Raw genomic sequence first — 16,358 nt, forward strand, 5'->3', positions numbered from 1 at the left:
CTGGTGTACTGTATATTAGAAATACAACAGAACTTTAAAAAAAGTTTTTTCCTGCGGTATGATTAATTGTAAACATCACAGCATATGATATTAATTGTATTTTATATACATATTTTTTTACCTTTGACATCTTAAATGTCTAAAAACGTCACGCCCCTATGAGCTGCGCGTCTACAGCTAGTAGGGGCGAAGTGTCAACCGTTCGGTTGAAATAAGCACACTGGGAATAATCTTTCGTTTTTTAATTTTTTTTGTGCAAAACAAAATGGCTCATTAATACTAAATGCGTTTGCGTTGACAGCATACAAATGGAGAAAAGAGCAAACTTTGAATGTATTGCATTATAATTGTACCAAATAGGAAAAATTGCCCCCTCCAAGATGGCCGCTACGTCGGCACGTCGCTCAGCTTGGCAGCTACGATGGTGCCATACATGTGTTTAGGACTTTCGGGCAACTTTGTTTGAATTTATTTTTTGGGTAAAAATGTGTTTTACAAGCGGTCTTCTTGGCACTTGAGGACTCAATTTAAATTTTTTTAAATGAAACTTTTTATAGGACGTCTGGTGAAAATGTCCTTCCGTTTCGTGGGCGGGTCTTTTTTTGCTACGAGACACTTTTCCGGAAATGCTTGCACGGTGAGCATCATGATGCAAGCCATGATATTTAATTTGTTTTTATAGTAAACATTGTATATTGTAAATTGTTTGTCAAATAACTAAATAACTGCTATGTTCCCAGCTTGGTGATGGCCGGACTACCGAGGAAGTTACAGGCCTGCCTGGTGGTCATCGCCGGGATTTTGACCTGCTGCTGCACTGGTACAGTACACTTTTTAAAACATCGAAAAGTAATGTTTTGTGGAGCAATTTATTCACTCTAGTTGGTTTTGAACCGGTATTTTAAAGTCACATACAACACATGCTGGTTTTACAGCTACAAAATCCAAAACACAGTGGGCACGTTGTGTAAATCGTAAATAAAAACAGTATACAATGATTTGCACATCCTTTTCAACTTATATTCAACTGAATAGACTGCAAAGAAAATATATTTAACGCTCCAACTGGTAAACGTTGTTATTTTTTGCGAATATTAGCTCATTTGCGATGTGATGCCTTCAACATGTTTAAACAAAGCTAGCACAAGTGGCAAAAAACACTGAGAAAGTGGAGGAATGCTCATCAAACACTTATTTGGAACATCCCACAGGTGAACAGGCTAATTGGGAACAGGTGGGTGCCATGATTGGGTATAAAAAGCAGTTTCCATGAAATGCTCAGTCATACACAAACAAGGATGGGGCGAGGATCAGCACTTTGAACAAATGCATGAGCAAATTGTAGTTTAAAGGCCTACTGAAATGAGATTTTCTTATTCAAACGGGGATAGTGAAGTGAAGTGAATAATATAACCGAATATCTAATTTTTACATTTAAACCAGTGTGTGTGGCACTGGGAGCAGGTGGGTAAAGTGTCTTGCCCAAGGACACAACGGCAGTGATTTGGATGGGGGAAGCGGGGATCGAACCTGCAACCCTCAAGTTGCTGGCACGGCCGCTGAACCAACCGAGCTATAGCGCTATATATACTGCTATATAAGAGGTCCATTCTATGTGTCATACTTGATCATTTCGCGATATTGCCATATTTTTGCTGAAAGGATTTAGTAGAGAACATCGACGATAAAGTTCGCAACTTTTGGTGGCTAATAAAAAAAGCCTTGCCTTTACCGGAAGATGTGCGCGTGATGTCACTGGTTGTAGGGCTCCTCACATCCTCACATTGTTTATAATGTGAGCCTCCAGCAGCTAGAGCTATTCGGACCGTGAAAGCGTCAATTTCCCCCATTAATTTGAGCGAGGATGAAAGATTTGTGGATGAGGAAATTTAAAAGTGACGGACCAGAAAAAAAAGAAAAAAAAAAGCGATTCAGATGTTTTTAGACACATTTACTAGGATAATTCTGGGAAATCCCTTATCTTTCTATTGTGTTGCTAGTGTTTTAGTGAGTTAAATAGTACCTGATAGTCGGAGGGGTGTGTCCACGGGTGTCTTGACGCCAGTCTCTGAGGGAATTAGTCACGGCAGCTGCAGCAGGACAGAAGCTCCGCTGATCTCCGGTAAGAGGCGACTTAGTTCCACAATTTTCTCACCGAAAACTGCCGGTTGACATGTAGTCGGGATCCATGTTCGCTTGACCGCTCTGATCCATAGTAAAGCTTCACCTTCATGAATTTTAAACAAGGAAACACCGTGTGTTTGTGTGGCTGAAGGCTAAAGCTTCCCACCTCCATCTTTCTACTTTGACTTCTCCATTATTAATTGAACAAATTGCAAAAGATTCAGCAACACAGATGTCCAGAATACTGTGTAATTATGCGATGAAAAGAGACTACTTTTAGAAGCAAGTGGTGCTGCGCTAATATGTCCCCTCCAACCCGAGACGTCACGTGCACGCGTCATCATTCCGCGACGCTTTCAACAAGAAACTCTGCGGGAAATTTAAAATTGCAATTTAGTAAACTAGTACGATGACGCGTGCGTTTGACGTCTCGGGTTGTAGCGGACATTATTTTCCAGCCCGGTCCAAGCTATAAGTAGTCTGCTTTAATCGCATAATTACACAGCGTTTAGCCACACAAACACAGCCGGTGTTTCCTTGTTTAAAATTCACGAAGGTGAAGCTTTACTATGGATCAGAGCGGTCAAGCGAACATGGATATGAACATGTCAACCGGCAGTTTTCGGTGAGAAAATTGTGGTAATAAGTCGGCTCTTACCGGAGACATCAGCGGAGCTTCCGCCCTGCTCCCGTGACTAATTCCCTCAGAGACACTGGGTCAACACACATGTGGCCACACCCCTCCGACTTTCAGGTACTATTTAATCTCACTAAAACACTAGCAACACAATAGGCAGATAAGGGATTTTCCAGAATTATCCTAGTAAATGTGTCTAATAACATATGAATCGCTCCCACTGCAATCGCCTTTTTTTTTTAAGCTTTTTTTTTTCTTTCTAGTCCTTCACTCTAAATTTCCTCATCCACGAATCTTTCATCCTCGCTCATATTAATGGGGAAATTGTCGCTTTCTCGGTCCGAATAGCTCTAGCTGCTGCTGGCTATGATTGTAAACAATGTGAGGATGTGAGGAGCCCTACAACCTGTGACGTCACGCGCACATCGTCTGCTACTTCCGGTACAGGCAAAGCTTTTTTTATTAGGCGACCAAAGGTTACGAACGTTATCGTCGATGTTCTCTACTAAATCCTTTCAGCAAAAATATGGCAATATTGCCAAATGATCAAGTATGACACATAGAATGGACCTGCTATCCCCGTTTAAATAAGAAAATCTCATTTCAGTAGGCATTTAATGTTCTTGATAATGACACCATATTTGTTGTAAAAGTTATATTATCCATCCATCCATCTTCTTCCGCTTATCCGAGGTCGGGTCGCGGGGGCAACAGCCTAAGCAGGGAAACCCAGACTTCCCTCTCCCCAGCCACTTCGTCTAGCTCTTCCCGGGGGATCCCGAGGCGTTCCCAGGCCAACCGGGAGACATAGTCTTCCCAACGTGTCCTGGGTCTTCCCCGTGGCCTCCTACCGGTTGGACGTGCCCTAAACACCTCCCTAGGGAGGCGTTTGGGTGGCATCCTGACCAGATGCCCGAACCACCTCATCTGGCTCCTCTCGATGTGAAGGAGCAGCGGCTTTACTTTGAGTTCCTCCCGGATGGCAGAGCTTCTCACCCTATTTCTAAGGGAGAGCCCCACCACACGGCGGAGGAAACTAATTCGGCCGCTTGTACTCGTGATCTTATCCTTTCGGTCATGACCCAAAGCTCATGACCATAGGTGAGGATGGGAACGTAGATCGACCGGTAAATTGAGAGCTTTGCCTTCCGGCTCAGCTCCTTCTTCACCACAACGGATCGGTACAACGTCCGCATTACTGAAGACGCCGCACCGATCCGCCTGTCGATCTCACGATCCACTCTTCCCCCACTCGTGAACAAGACTCCTAGGTACTTGAACTCCTCCACTTGGGGCAGGGTCTCCTCCCCAACCCGGAGATGGCATTTCCGCCCTTATATATGTAAAAAAAAAACCTGCATTTTGACACAGCAAAATGCAATGTGACTGTAGCACCCGGATGCTGCACTTAACAGGGCCTAAATGGTGAGTGTGCGAATGGATTATAAACCCACTTAATACTTACTGTAATGGTTACAATTCACAAAAAAAGGGAGAGAAGAAGAGGAAAATACATATTTTCCTATTTGATGAGTGCAAAATGTCAGTCATCAATTTGGTACAAGTCACTGTCAAAATGTGTAAGTATCGTAGCAACACATCTACCTTCTTTTCAGGATCAACCATTTTCAAAAAGGTGGGTGATGAAGTTGTCCTTAGGCCTAATGCGGCTCCTGAGGACGTAAAAAGCATCGTGTGGTATCACGGACAAAACATCGCCATCGAGTGGGACGGACAAACCACGGAGGTGTATCGCCAGTTCAAAAGTAAGTAATCACATTTTTAAAGTCAAATAGAGGTTGAATGCTTACCTCATGTGTCTTAAAGACCGCACGAGGCTGAACCACGCCAACGGGGAGTTGACCATCACAGGGTTGATGCAGATTGACAGCGGCTCGTACTCAGCCGAGATCAACTTCGACTCCACTGCACCGACTAATCTCACTGTTCTATGTAAGTGGAAAAGCAGCACATACTTTGTTTGCTGCGGGAGAACATCAAGGGGAAAAGAAGGTGAAGCTCTTGTTGCTTTTTCATTAGCGCCCGTCCCTGAGCCTACTATCCAAAAGTCCTGTGACGCTGAGATGACTGAGTGCACTTTGACGTGTGCTGGCAACACCGCAGGTGCCGAACCCGTCATTTACACCTGGAAGTTTGGCGAGTCCGTGAAAACCAACTTGTCCAAAGACTACAAAGTTCAAAAAGTACTTTGCTGCAAATGAAACCATGTATTATCAAAGATGCTAAATGTGAAACACTCACCTCTCAGGACAGTTTGGGCGAAGGCGAGATCAGCTGCCAGCTGCAGAATCCAGTCAGCAAAAATGTCAGCCCGTCTACTCCCAACCCGTTTCACACTGGCGGAGAGGGCATGAAGCTCAACGCGGGACTGACGGTCTTCATCTGTCTGCTGACTGCAGTGGTGCTGCTGGTGCTCTTACACAAATGTAGAACAGGTGAGAGATCAGGACCATTACACCTCTAAAGTCCCATTGATAAAGATGCCGTTTTTCAGGGAAAAATAGGGCCCCGAGGTTGCACAAAAATGCAGAAAAGTGACTAAGAAAGTAATATTGCTAGTGAAGTGACACTCAAGTGCATGTTTGTTTTTTTATTCGATAACATTGTTAAACTGTTGTACAAAGATTTTAATCTACAGTTAAAAGATTTTAATGAAAGGGGTCCGAATATGCAAAACCAACTTTTCTTTCCTTTTTGTGTGTATTTGGGCTCACAATAGATCTCGAAAATTCATAATCAAACTTTTGAAGCATGGCAGAGATATTAAAGGGGAACATTATCACCAAACCTATGCAAGCGTCAATATATACCTCGATGTTGCAGAAAAAGACCATGTATTTTTTTAACCGATTTCCGAACTCTAAATGGGTGAATTTTGGCGAATTAAACGCCTTTCTGTTTATCGCTCTTGTAGCGATGACGTCAGAACTTGACGTCACCGAGGTAATACACCCGCCATTTTCATTTTCAAAACATTATTAAAACCGGGTCTCAGCTCTGTTATTTTCCGTTTTTTCGACTATTTTTTGGAACCTTGGAGACATCACGCCTCGTCGGTGTGTTGTCGGAGGTTGTAACAACACTAACAGGGAGGGATTCAAGTTGCACCACTGGCAAGAAATCTGCCGCCAGACCCCCATTGAATGTGCCAGAGTGTTTGCACATTTTACCGGCGATGCTAAGGCAGACATGGCACAGAGATGTATGGATAACCTGCAGATGCATTTGCAACGATTAAGTCAACGAAATCACAAAGTTGAATTTTGTTGATGTTGTTGACTTATGTGCTAATCAGAAATATTTGGTCGCAGCATGACTGCCAGCTAATCGATGCTAACATGCTACGCCAATCGATGCTAACATGCTATTTACGCTAGTTGTATGTACATTTGAAACTAGATACCCACATTTAATGCAAAACAAACACTTACCAATCGACATATTTAAGTTGCTCCAGTGTCACAAGATGTGAAAGTCCTGATCGTTTGGTCCGCACATTTTACCGGCGATGCTAATAAGGCAGCCATGCTATGGGCCACTTCATTAGGTACACCTATGCTATGGCCGAATAGCGTCAATAGCTATTTGCTCAATAGCTTCAGTTTCTTCTTCAATTTTGCTTTCGCTATCTGCCTCCATACTCCGACCATCTGTTTCAATACATGCGTAATCCGTTGAATCGCTTAAACCGCTGAAATCCGAGTCTGAATCCGAGCTAATGTCGCTATATCTATCTGTGGTAACCGCCATGTTGTTTGTATTGGCAGCACTGTATGACGTCACAGGGAAATGGACAGTCGCATCGCAAATAGCGAAAATCAAAAACTTTAAAGCTTTTTTTAGGGATATTCCGGGAAGTGTAAAATTTTGAAAAAAACTTTGAAAAGTAAAACAAGCCACTGGGAACTGATTTTTATTGTTTTTAACCCTTTTGAAATTGTGATAATGTTCCCCTTTAATAAAACAATTTTGCTTCTTCAAAGCATTTTATTGACATGTTTTGCTTTAGTTACATCGGCAGATATCGGCATATAAGGTAGATGTTAACCAGGAGAGCTTTGCCCAAGTCCGCCATTTTTATTCAGTTGTTTATTCAAAGTTGAGTCAATAAGTTCCTTATTTTTCTTTACACTCTTGTTATGTGGCAGGCTGGCTCGTACATGCATATGCATGATACAATCCTCTGCTGTAGACATTTTTAGTAAAAAGTAGCGTATAGTTTTAACTTGTATATATGTCTGCAAACTCCAAATGGAAGCGCTTAAAACTACAACATGGCTGATGGGGTGGAGACGCAGTTAAAAGGGGCTTAGTTGGGAGGAGAATGTTTGGCACGTAAATAAGAGCGCCCAAAAAAGGTGTTTTCTGAAGAGATGGTCAGAAAGCGGCTTGAAGATTTTTTTTCAAATTTGTTTTTTTCTTATGAATGAATGAAATAAGTTTATTCCGGTCATATAATCATTCAAATCAATCAACCATTTTGTGTGATCAGTTTTACAGTACATGTTATACGTAAGCAATCATACACATTTACACACAAAAGAAAAGAAAAATACAACCGAAAAAGGAATAGGCTGAAGCCAAAGCTTATATTTGCCTCTCCTATACCTTCACTGAAAATAAGATTGCCTGGAACATCAACGTTAAAAAAAAAATCTATGGGATGAAAGTAATTACTATATTTTATAGCTTTCAATTATTTCACCTTTCAAGGTTTTCTTAAACCTTAAGAAGTGCATGTTTTCAGTTCATCACTGACCTTGTTCCACCATTTAACTTCTAAAACTGTAATACATTTGTATTTTATATTCGATCTCGCTTTACTTACTTAAAAAATCAATATCCCCCGTAAATTATAGTTTTCTCCTCTTAAATGAAATAGCCTAAGAATACAAGCGGGAAGGCTGTTGTTCTTTACCCGAAACATGATTTCCATTGTTTTTAAAAACAAAATGTCTGAAAATTTTAATACATTTGAACTTATAAAAAATGGATTGGTATGTTCATAGTAGCACACTTTGTGTATTATTCTATTGACCCTTTTTTGAAGTTTTATTATTTGGTGTATGTTTGTTTTATAAACATTTCCCCAAATTTCAACACAATACGATAAATATGGAAAAATAAAAGAATAATACAACTTATGCAGGCATTTCTTATTCAGCATGTGTCTTACTTTATAAAGAATAGCAATATATTTGGATATTTTTCCCTTTATATATCCAATATGCGGTTTCCAAGACAGTTTATGATCAATTATTATTCCCAATAATTTAGTTTCATATACTCTATCAATTTCCACTTGATTTAATGAAAATTTCGCTTCACAATTTGTCCTTGCACCACTAAACACCATAAATTTAGTTTTCTTATCATTTAATGATAACTTATGAATATCAAATAATTTTTTTAGCTGAATTAATTCAACCTCTATTATCCTCAACAGTTCCTTCAAGTCTTCTCCTGAACAATACACATTTGTATCGTCTGCAAACATAATACATTTGAATTTATTAGATACTGAACAAATATAATTTAGGTAAAGTATAAATAACTTAGATCCTAATACCGAGCCTTGTGGAACCCCACAAGATGATCAGTACAACATCATTTATGCAGCATTTTGAACAAAGGACCACCATTACATGAAAGACCACATTACATGAGACCCCAAGGACGTGTTGTAAGGCAGACTTTTCTGGTGGCAGCGCAACAAAGAAGAGGAAAATGAAATTAGTAGAGATGTCCCAAACATTGTTGGCCTCCGATCCCGATCCAATTTCGAGTGCTGATGCGACGCTTTTAAAATAGATTATAGAACTTAAAATGTTTTATTGCCGGTAAGTAAACACATTAACACATTTTCATAAAGCATACATTTAAAATCAGTGTGTTTGGCCCACCGCCCATTGGCAGATTTTCACTTTGGCTCTTGGAGGCAAAAAGTTTGGGAACCCCTGATCTAGATCGATTCATCTCTAGAAAGTAGTCATAATAAAATGCTCCAAAAGCGAAGACACGCTGAGCGGCTGCATGCTTTGTCCCAAGTCACTCAAACGCCGCAACCATCATTAAGGCTGAAGATTGTATCTTTTGAACATGTGATCGGGTCTGCTCCTAATTGAATCCACAGGGATATGAGGATTAGTTCTTCATTTTATTGCCACAACAAACTTCACTTAACTTGCTTGTTTTCTTACAAAATGACATCTGGATCTGTGATGTATTTTAATACGTCTGTTAATTTCACGCAGGCATGTGGTTCTTCCGAAAAGGTAAGCATGAGTTAGCATTTTGCTTGTACTGAACACAATTTTTTTAATATATATTTGTTTGTTTTTAATCCTGACAGAGTCCAATCCGTGGGAAGCAGGTTAGTATCAAACATATTTTTTCCTTAAAATGTATGGTAATCCCTTGTTTGCTACATGTAATCGGGTTCGGCCTTGACAGTAGTAAATACATTTCCACGTAACCGGATTCTTATTCATAAATGGAAATCTTTTCAGAGTTAATAGTTTCTAAAATTGTTTTCTAAAGATTAATTGTTCTTTTATCAATGTGGCATGTAAACAATGGCTCCATCGGGATGAAAATTGAAGTCCCCTTTGGTAAAAACTTGTATTTCTACTGTATTGTGATCACTGCAACATATTAGAAAATACATGATGAATAAGACCTTAATAACTTATCTTAAGACTTAATTTAGGCCAAAAATATGTCAAATTTGCCCTAAAACATGATTGAGTGAATTTGTAAAGTTGTAAACACTAAGTGGCGAAACTGAACTTATGTCTATTTCTAAACAAAATGTTGAGGCAGGTTGGCCAAATACAAAAGAGCAGAGTTGGGCAAAAAATTATAACGATCAATCATTTTTCTATTGAGCATTTGTACTCCAGAATATAGATTAGTTCAAAATTTTATTAACTTACTGATTAAACAACTTGGTTTGTTATTTACTCAGCATGTTTTTTTTCAGATAAACAATAAAATATTATAAAAATATTGAAACTTTTTACTCAACAGTGAAACAAATGTAGCCAAACATGAACTAGTCTGCAGTCCTGGGTGTTTCTGCAGGGATGCAATACACAAATGAAGACTTTTTAATATGTAAATATTACTATTTTCAAATTATGATGGGACATATGCTGTTAACATCATTGTTAGTGCTATACTGCAAATCTGCATCATGTTTTATAACAATATACCCTGCAAATTAGCTAGTTTCAAGTTAAACTAAACTGCTATTATGCTATGTGTGCTGGCAACAGTAGGAAGCGTTGCAGCCTCCTCTTTTCCTTTTAATCACTTGTGGAGTACATTTTGAAAAGAACACATTAGTTGTTTAAACGTGTTCTGGCGATTCATTCCCCATTGGAATGCAGGCACCACCTGCATATGCACATGAATTAGAGGGCTGCAGAAATGTAATTGTGCTTTAAAGGTACGTGAGTAGAATCATTACACCAAATAACGCTATATTTTTGTATTTTGTCATTTAATATAAATGTTTCACATAAACAATTTAATGATCTACTGTACGGTTTATTAGTTTATGGATTCATGCTTTTGGTTTCCAGGAAATAAACAAGCATAACCTATTAAATCATACATTTGATTATTTGTCATTTAGTATAGATGTTTCACACTACAAATTACAATAAAGCATTGTTTAGGGCAGTGGTTCTCAACCTTTTTTCAGTGATGTACCCCTACTGAACATTTTTTTAAATCAAGTACCCCCTAATAACAGCAAAGCATTTTTAGTTGAAAAATAAATCAAATACAGCACTATCAGTTTCTGATTTATTAAATTATATAACAGTGCAAAATATTGCTAATTTGTAGTAGTCTTTCTTGAACTATTTGGAAAAAAAATATAAAAGTAACTAAAAACTTGTTGAAAAATAAACAAGTGATTCAATTATAAATAAATATTTCTGCACATAGAAGTAGTCATCAACTTAATGTGTCCTTTTTGGGGATTGTAATAGAGATTCATCTGGATTCATGAACTTAATTCTAAACATTTCTTCACGAAAAAATAAACCTTTAACATCAATATTTATGGAACATGTCCACAAAAAATCTAGCTGTCAACACTGAATATTGCATTGTTGCATTCCTTTTCACAGTTTATGAACTTACATTCATATTTTGTTGAAGTATTATTCAATAGATATATTTATAAATTATTTTTGAATTGTTGCTATTTTTATAATATTTTTAAAAAATCTCACGTACCCCTTGGCATACCTTCAAGTACCCCCAGGGGTATGCGTACCCCCATTTGAGAACCACTGGTTTAGGGTAACTATTGTACTCAGGTGAAATATGATTTTAATTGCGCAATTACATTTCTGCATTCCTTGGATTGATGTACATGCGCAGAAGCAGGGGATGCATGAATTCCAACGGGGAGCATGTCTCGCCAAAAAACTTTGTCTCTGGCACTGTACATGCCTCGCACATTGGCTTGATTTGCCCTGAATCACTTTGGCGACCCAAAGCACGAATCTCTTCGATAGCCTCATCTTTGGAGGATAACTCAAAGTTAAGGCTGACTTAAATATTGCTGCCCTCAATTGCACCTTAAGCTCCAAATTCACTCTGGTTTTTTTTTAACTTACAACTACAAGTGCAGAGGGAAAAAGCCTACTATGATTGGTTGTTGTGACGGACATATCTTCCATGTTTGATCGAGTTGATTTGCTAATAGCACATATTGACTTGAAATGTAACACCATCATATATTCGACCAGTCTTAAAGTAGATTCATGCTCCAAAGAATATCTGAATTATAGAATTTTCCCCTCTCGTCCACCACAGACTTCTGGAGGAAGACGGAGAGGCAACGTAAGTTTCAGGTGGTGTGTATTTTAATTTTTTTAAAAGGTTTTAAAATCTAACAAAAAACTCAATATTCAAAGGCGAAGACGCTCTTGAATCAAACGGCAGAACAAGCCATCAAGAAAAAGCACAAACAGAAGAAGGTACTCTATTGCTTTAAAGAAACACTATTTTAAAGGGGATTTGCTTTTTTTTGTTTGTTTTGTCTATTATTCATAATCCCTATATAAGAAAATAACATGGTTTTTTTTTCATGCATTCTCTTTCGTAATATGTAGGAAGTACGAAGTGGCAAACGACGCAGGTAATGGGAGTACCACTCTAATATGCTCTCCAAAAAAAATAAATAAATAAACTGCCGAACAATACTCCATTTACATCTCGTGACCTGAATGTTGACTAGTTATTAGCGATATTGTTATAAGCACTAAAGCCTAGGAACTACTTTTAGCCACGCCATACCTACTCAGTGGCCTAGTGGTTAGAGTGTCCGCCCTGAGATCGTAAGGTTGGGAGTGATTATGGCCGAGTCATACCAAAGACTTTAAAAAAATGGGACCCATTACCTCCCTGCTTGGCACTCAGCATCTAGGGTTGGAATTGGGGGTTGAAGCACCATAAATGATTCCCGGGCGTGGCACCGCTGCTGCCCACTGCTCCCCTCACTTCCCAGGGGGTGAACAAGTGGATGGGTCAAATGCAGAGGACAAATTTCACCACACTTAGTGTGTGTGTGTGTGTGACAAACATTGGTACTTTAACTTTAAATAATCTTAGAGATAACTAGCTTATATAGCTATTGACATACTGAGGCGGCGAGCTGCTACATCCCCTCTGAGTTGGTGGAAGTTAATCATTTATATCATGCCTCTCACTTGTATTGTGGAAGTTTGTGGCCATGAGCCGAGAAGTTGCTCAACTTTAATATTCAACTCAGACCCGGAGATGGCGAGAAAAACACGGACACGCTTTTTTTATTTTACTTCAGTGATTATGATTAAATCTTCATCTTAACGGGAAGATACAGTATTAACATCTTATCAGTCAGCATCACACTGGGAATTAGGGATGCGCGGATAGGCAATTATATCATCCGCAACCGCATCACCAAAGTCGTCATCCACCCGCCGTCCACCCGAACCAACATTTTATCAGGACCGTACCTGCCCGCCAACCGCCCGCTGAAATACATCGGAGGTCGACCGCCTTTACCACTCACAGAGCTATTTAAACCTGTTTCACAGAGTAATGAAGACAATTGGAGCCGCTAACGTTCTCGCGACTATCCAATAGCGTTCATCCTGATGACAAGAATATGGGCGTGCTGTGAAGCCATTGCCTTAGACACCTTCAACATGTAAGAACACATTGTTGGTCCGGCAACATGTTGTGTGCAGCTTCCGCAATTACACGTACAAGATTGAAAGGCATACTGGGTGATACAGAGTACACTGATGGTTGTGATATAAACAACTTTAACACTTACTAATATGCGCCACGCTGTGAAGCCACACAATACAAGATTGACAAACACATTTCGGGGAAAAATCCTCACAGTAACACAACATAAACGCAACACAACAAATACCCAGAATCCGTGATACATTCTGAATATATTTTACACCCCCGCGCCCCCAACCTCGCCCACCTTACCGACGCACGGGATGTGTGTGTGTGTGTGTGTGGGGGGGGGGTCGGTGGCGGTTTTTGCTGCTAGCGGGGTGTATAAAATAGTCAGGAAGTGTCATGAATACAAAGGATTCTGGGTATTTGTTGTGTTGCGTTTATGTTGTGTTACTGGGAGGATGTTCTCCCGAAATGTGTTTTTTGTTCTTAATTGGTGTGGCTTCACAGCATGGCGCATATTATTAAGAGTGTTAAAATTGTTTATATCACAACCATTAGTGTACTCTGTGTCACCCAGTATGCCTTGCAGTCGTGTGCGTGTTGCTGCGGTAGTCACACACAACATGATGCTGGACTGACAAGCAGATCGTACATGCTGTAGAAGGCGACAAAGCCAATGGCTTCATAGCACGCCCTGATACTTATTATCTGGGTGACTGCCAACAGTCATTCTAGAGAATAATAGCGTCTCCTATTGTCTTCTTCGCTTTATGACACGGGTCTTAAATGGCTCTTTGAATGGCAAAGAATACCGATCCTAGAACCATGTATATCAAATATTTCCGGATGGTTCAACCGCCACCCGCCCGAATCTAATTAAAATCAATTTTTCCGTCATGTCAACCGCCCGATGAGACCGCAAACCGCGCATCCCTACTGAGTATACATTGTACAGTAAGTGTTTGTTATATTATGTTCGTAGTTTGTATTTCGTTTTTAGCACTGAGCATTAGTGCTACTTGCTGGATCAGCTTATCACTTAGCTTATAAAAATGTATTCCCCATATTCAGGATAAAGAATGTATCGTTTGTCCCAAACTAGTCGTAGTCTAATGAAGTCTGCCATGATGAAACGATGTACAGTGGGGCAAAGAAGTATTTAGTCAGCCACCGATTGTGCAAGTTCTCCCACTTAAAATGATGACAGAGGTCTATAATTTTCATCATAGGTACACTTCAATTGTGAGAGACAGAATGTGAATAAAACAATCCTGGAATTCACATTGTAGGAATTTTAAATAATTTATTTGTAAATTATGGTGTAAAATAAGTATTTGGTCAACCATTCAAAGCTCTCACTGATGGAAGGAGGTTTTGGCTCAAAATCTCATGATACATGGCCCCATTCATTCTTTCCTTAACACGGATCAATCTTCCTGTCCCCTTAGCAGAAAAACAGCCCCAATGCATGATGTTTCCACCCCCATGCTTCACAGTAGGTATGGTGTTCTTGGGATGCAACTCAGTATTCTTCTTCCTCCAAACACGACGAGTTGAATTCATACCAAAAAGTTCTATTTTGGTTTCATCTGACCACATGGCATTCTCCCAATCCTCTGCTGTATCATCCATGTATCCATTTTGGTATAAACTCAACTCGTCGTGTTTGGAGGAAGAAGAATACTGAGTTGCATCCCAAGAACACCACACCTACTGTGAAGCATGGGGGTGGAAACATCATGCTTTGGGGCTGTTTTTCTGCTAAGGGGACAGGACGATTGATCCGTGTTAAGGAAAGAATGAATGGGGCCATGTATCGTGAGATTTTGAGCCAAAACCTCCTTCCATCAGTGAGAGCTTTGAATGGTTGACCAAATACTTATTTTCCACCATAATTTACAAATAAATTATTTAAAATTCCTACAATGTGAATTCCTGGATTTTTTTTTTCACATTCTGTCTCTCACAGTTGAAGTGTACCTATGATGAAAATTACAGACCTCCGTCTTCATTTTAAGTGGGAGAACTTGCACAATCGGTGGCTGACTAAATACTTTTTTGCCCCACTGTAGGTTCTTGAATGTCTTTTAGAGCGCTTTTTGGGCGCAATAAATGCCATGGCTACTATCATCTCCATTGTTAGCCGACTTTAGTTAGCACTTTTATTTAGGAGTTAGAAAGCATCAAAAAACGTGTGCTTGTCTTACATAAGGATTGGGATAGGCAACATTCCAAAAAAAAGTGCAGTTCCCCTTTAAGAAATGTCTTGCAGATTTTGATCTCTTTTCCTCTTTTTGCAGAGGAAGCATCAATGACATAGGTGGTCCAAAACCTTGCATTTAGCAGCAATCTGATGGTGGTTAGTGTGAGCGAGAGCCATACCATGACTGTCTACCACCTCGATTAGGCCAGGAAATCCCTATTTTGTCCTTCTCTCCCAGCAACTTCCTGGTCCCGTTTAACCCCCCCATGCCCCCATCCCCTGGATTTTGCTCTCCATGAAAAGCTATCGGGTCCATTTGACTCAAGCCTCGCGTGGCGAGTTGCATGTTACGTGAGTCAATCAAATCAAAAACACAAGAGATGATGAACATGAAGACGACGGAGTAGACATTTCTGCCAACTTTGTGCAGATATTTTAAAAAATGAGAGACATTATCTTTACCTAAAGAGCATGCAGCTTGTCACACTTCATTCACCTAATGCTTTCTGTTACTTTGAGGAAGACTGGTTAGCCAGCCTAAAAAATGTCTCAACTGGGGATGTTCCGATCAGGGTTTTATGCTGCCTATTCGGTCGATAACAATCACATGTATTACCTGTAGATTTTTTCAATATTTATGATGAACGCTATTGGCTGTGTAAGAATATTTATCCATCCATCCATCCATCATCTTCCGCTTATCCGAGGTCGGGTCGCGGGGGCAACAGCCTAAGCAGGGAAACCCAGACTTCCCTCTCCCCAGCCACTTCGTCTAGCTCTTCCCGGGGGATCCCGAGGCGTTCCCAGGCCAGCCGGGAGACATACTTATTACATAGACTTATTTATATAGTATTTTAACTTCCTTATTTTAGTTTAATAAATACAATTAATTCAAATAAAGTCAATAATACACACAAATTTTATACCAGTTCCTTATTTTAGTTTATTAAATACAAAAGGGACAAGCGGTAGAAAATGGATGGATGGAAATACAACGTTTTTGATCGACATTAAGGCATTTGCCGATCAAATGCTTACGGTGGGGCAAAAAAGTATTTAGTCAGCCACCGATTGTGCAAGTTCTCCCACTTAAAATGATGACAGAGGTCTGTAATTTTCATCATAGGTACACTTCAACTGTTAGAGACAGAATGTGAAAAAAAATCCAGG

The 16,358-nt window shown here is 39.7% G+C and overlaps 1 protein-coding gene across 1 annotated transcript; it reads left to right on the plus strand.

Annotated features, from left to right (window-relative positions):
- Window positions 1-564: 564 nt before the first annotated feature.
- Window positions 565-16,284, plus strand: LOC133544204 (carcinoembryonic antigen-related cell adhesion molecule 21-like). Its single transcript, XM_061889325.1, has 11 exons — window positions 565-637; window positions 741-820; window positions 4,378-4,527; window positions 4,589-4,714; window positions 4,802-4,965; window positions 5,031-5,217; window positions 9,037-9,057; window positions 9,135-9,155; window positions 11,618-11,644; window positions 11,719-11,781; window positions 15,286-16,284. Exons 1-11 carry the CDS (start codon window positions 627-629, stop codon window positions 15,303-15,305), a joined length of 870 nt encoding a protein of 289 aa, XP_061745309.1. The 5' UTR covers window positions 565-626; the 3' UTR covers window positions 15,306-16,284.
- Window positions 16,285-16,358: the final 74 nt, after the last annotated feature.

Source organism: Nerophis ophidion, linkage group LG27 (genome assembly GCF_033978795.1).
Source record: "Nerophis ophidion isolate RoL-2023_Sa linkage group LG27, RoL_Noph_v1.0, whole genome shotgun sequence".
Taxonomy (NCBI): Eukaryota; Metazoa; Chordata; class Actinopteri; order Syngnathiformes; family Syngnathidae; genus Nerophis; species Nerophis ophidion.

Coding starts and splice junctions, on each gene's coding strand:
- LOC133544204 (XM_061889325.1), top strand. Junction 4,715..4,801: donor GACTAATCTCACTGTTCTAT/GTAAGTGGAAAA, acceptor CTTTTTCATTAG/CGCCCGTCCCTGAGCCTACT. Junction 11,645..11,718: donor GAGGAAGACGGAGAGGCAAC/GTAAGTTTCAGG, acceptor CAATATTCAAAG/GCGAAGACGCTCTTGAATCA.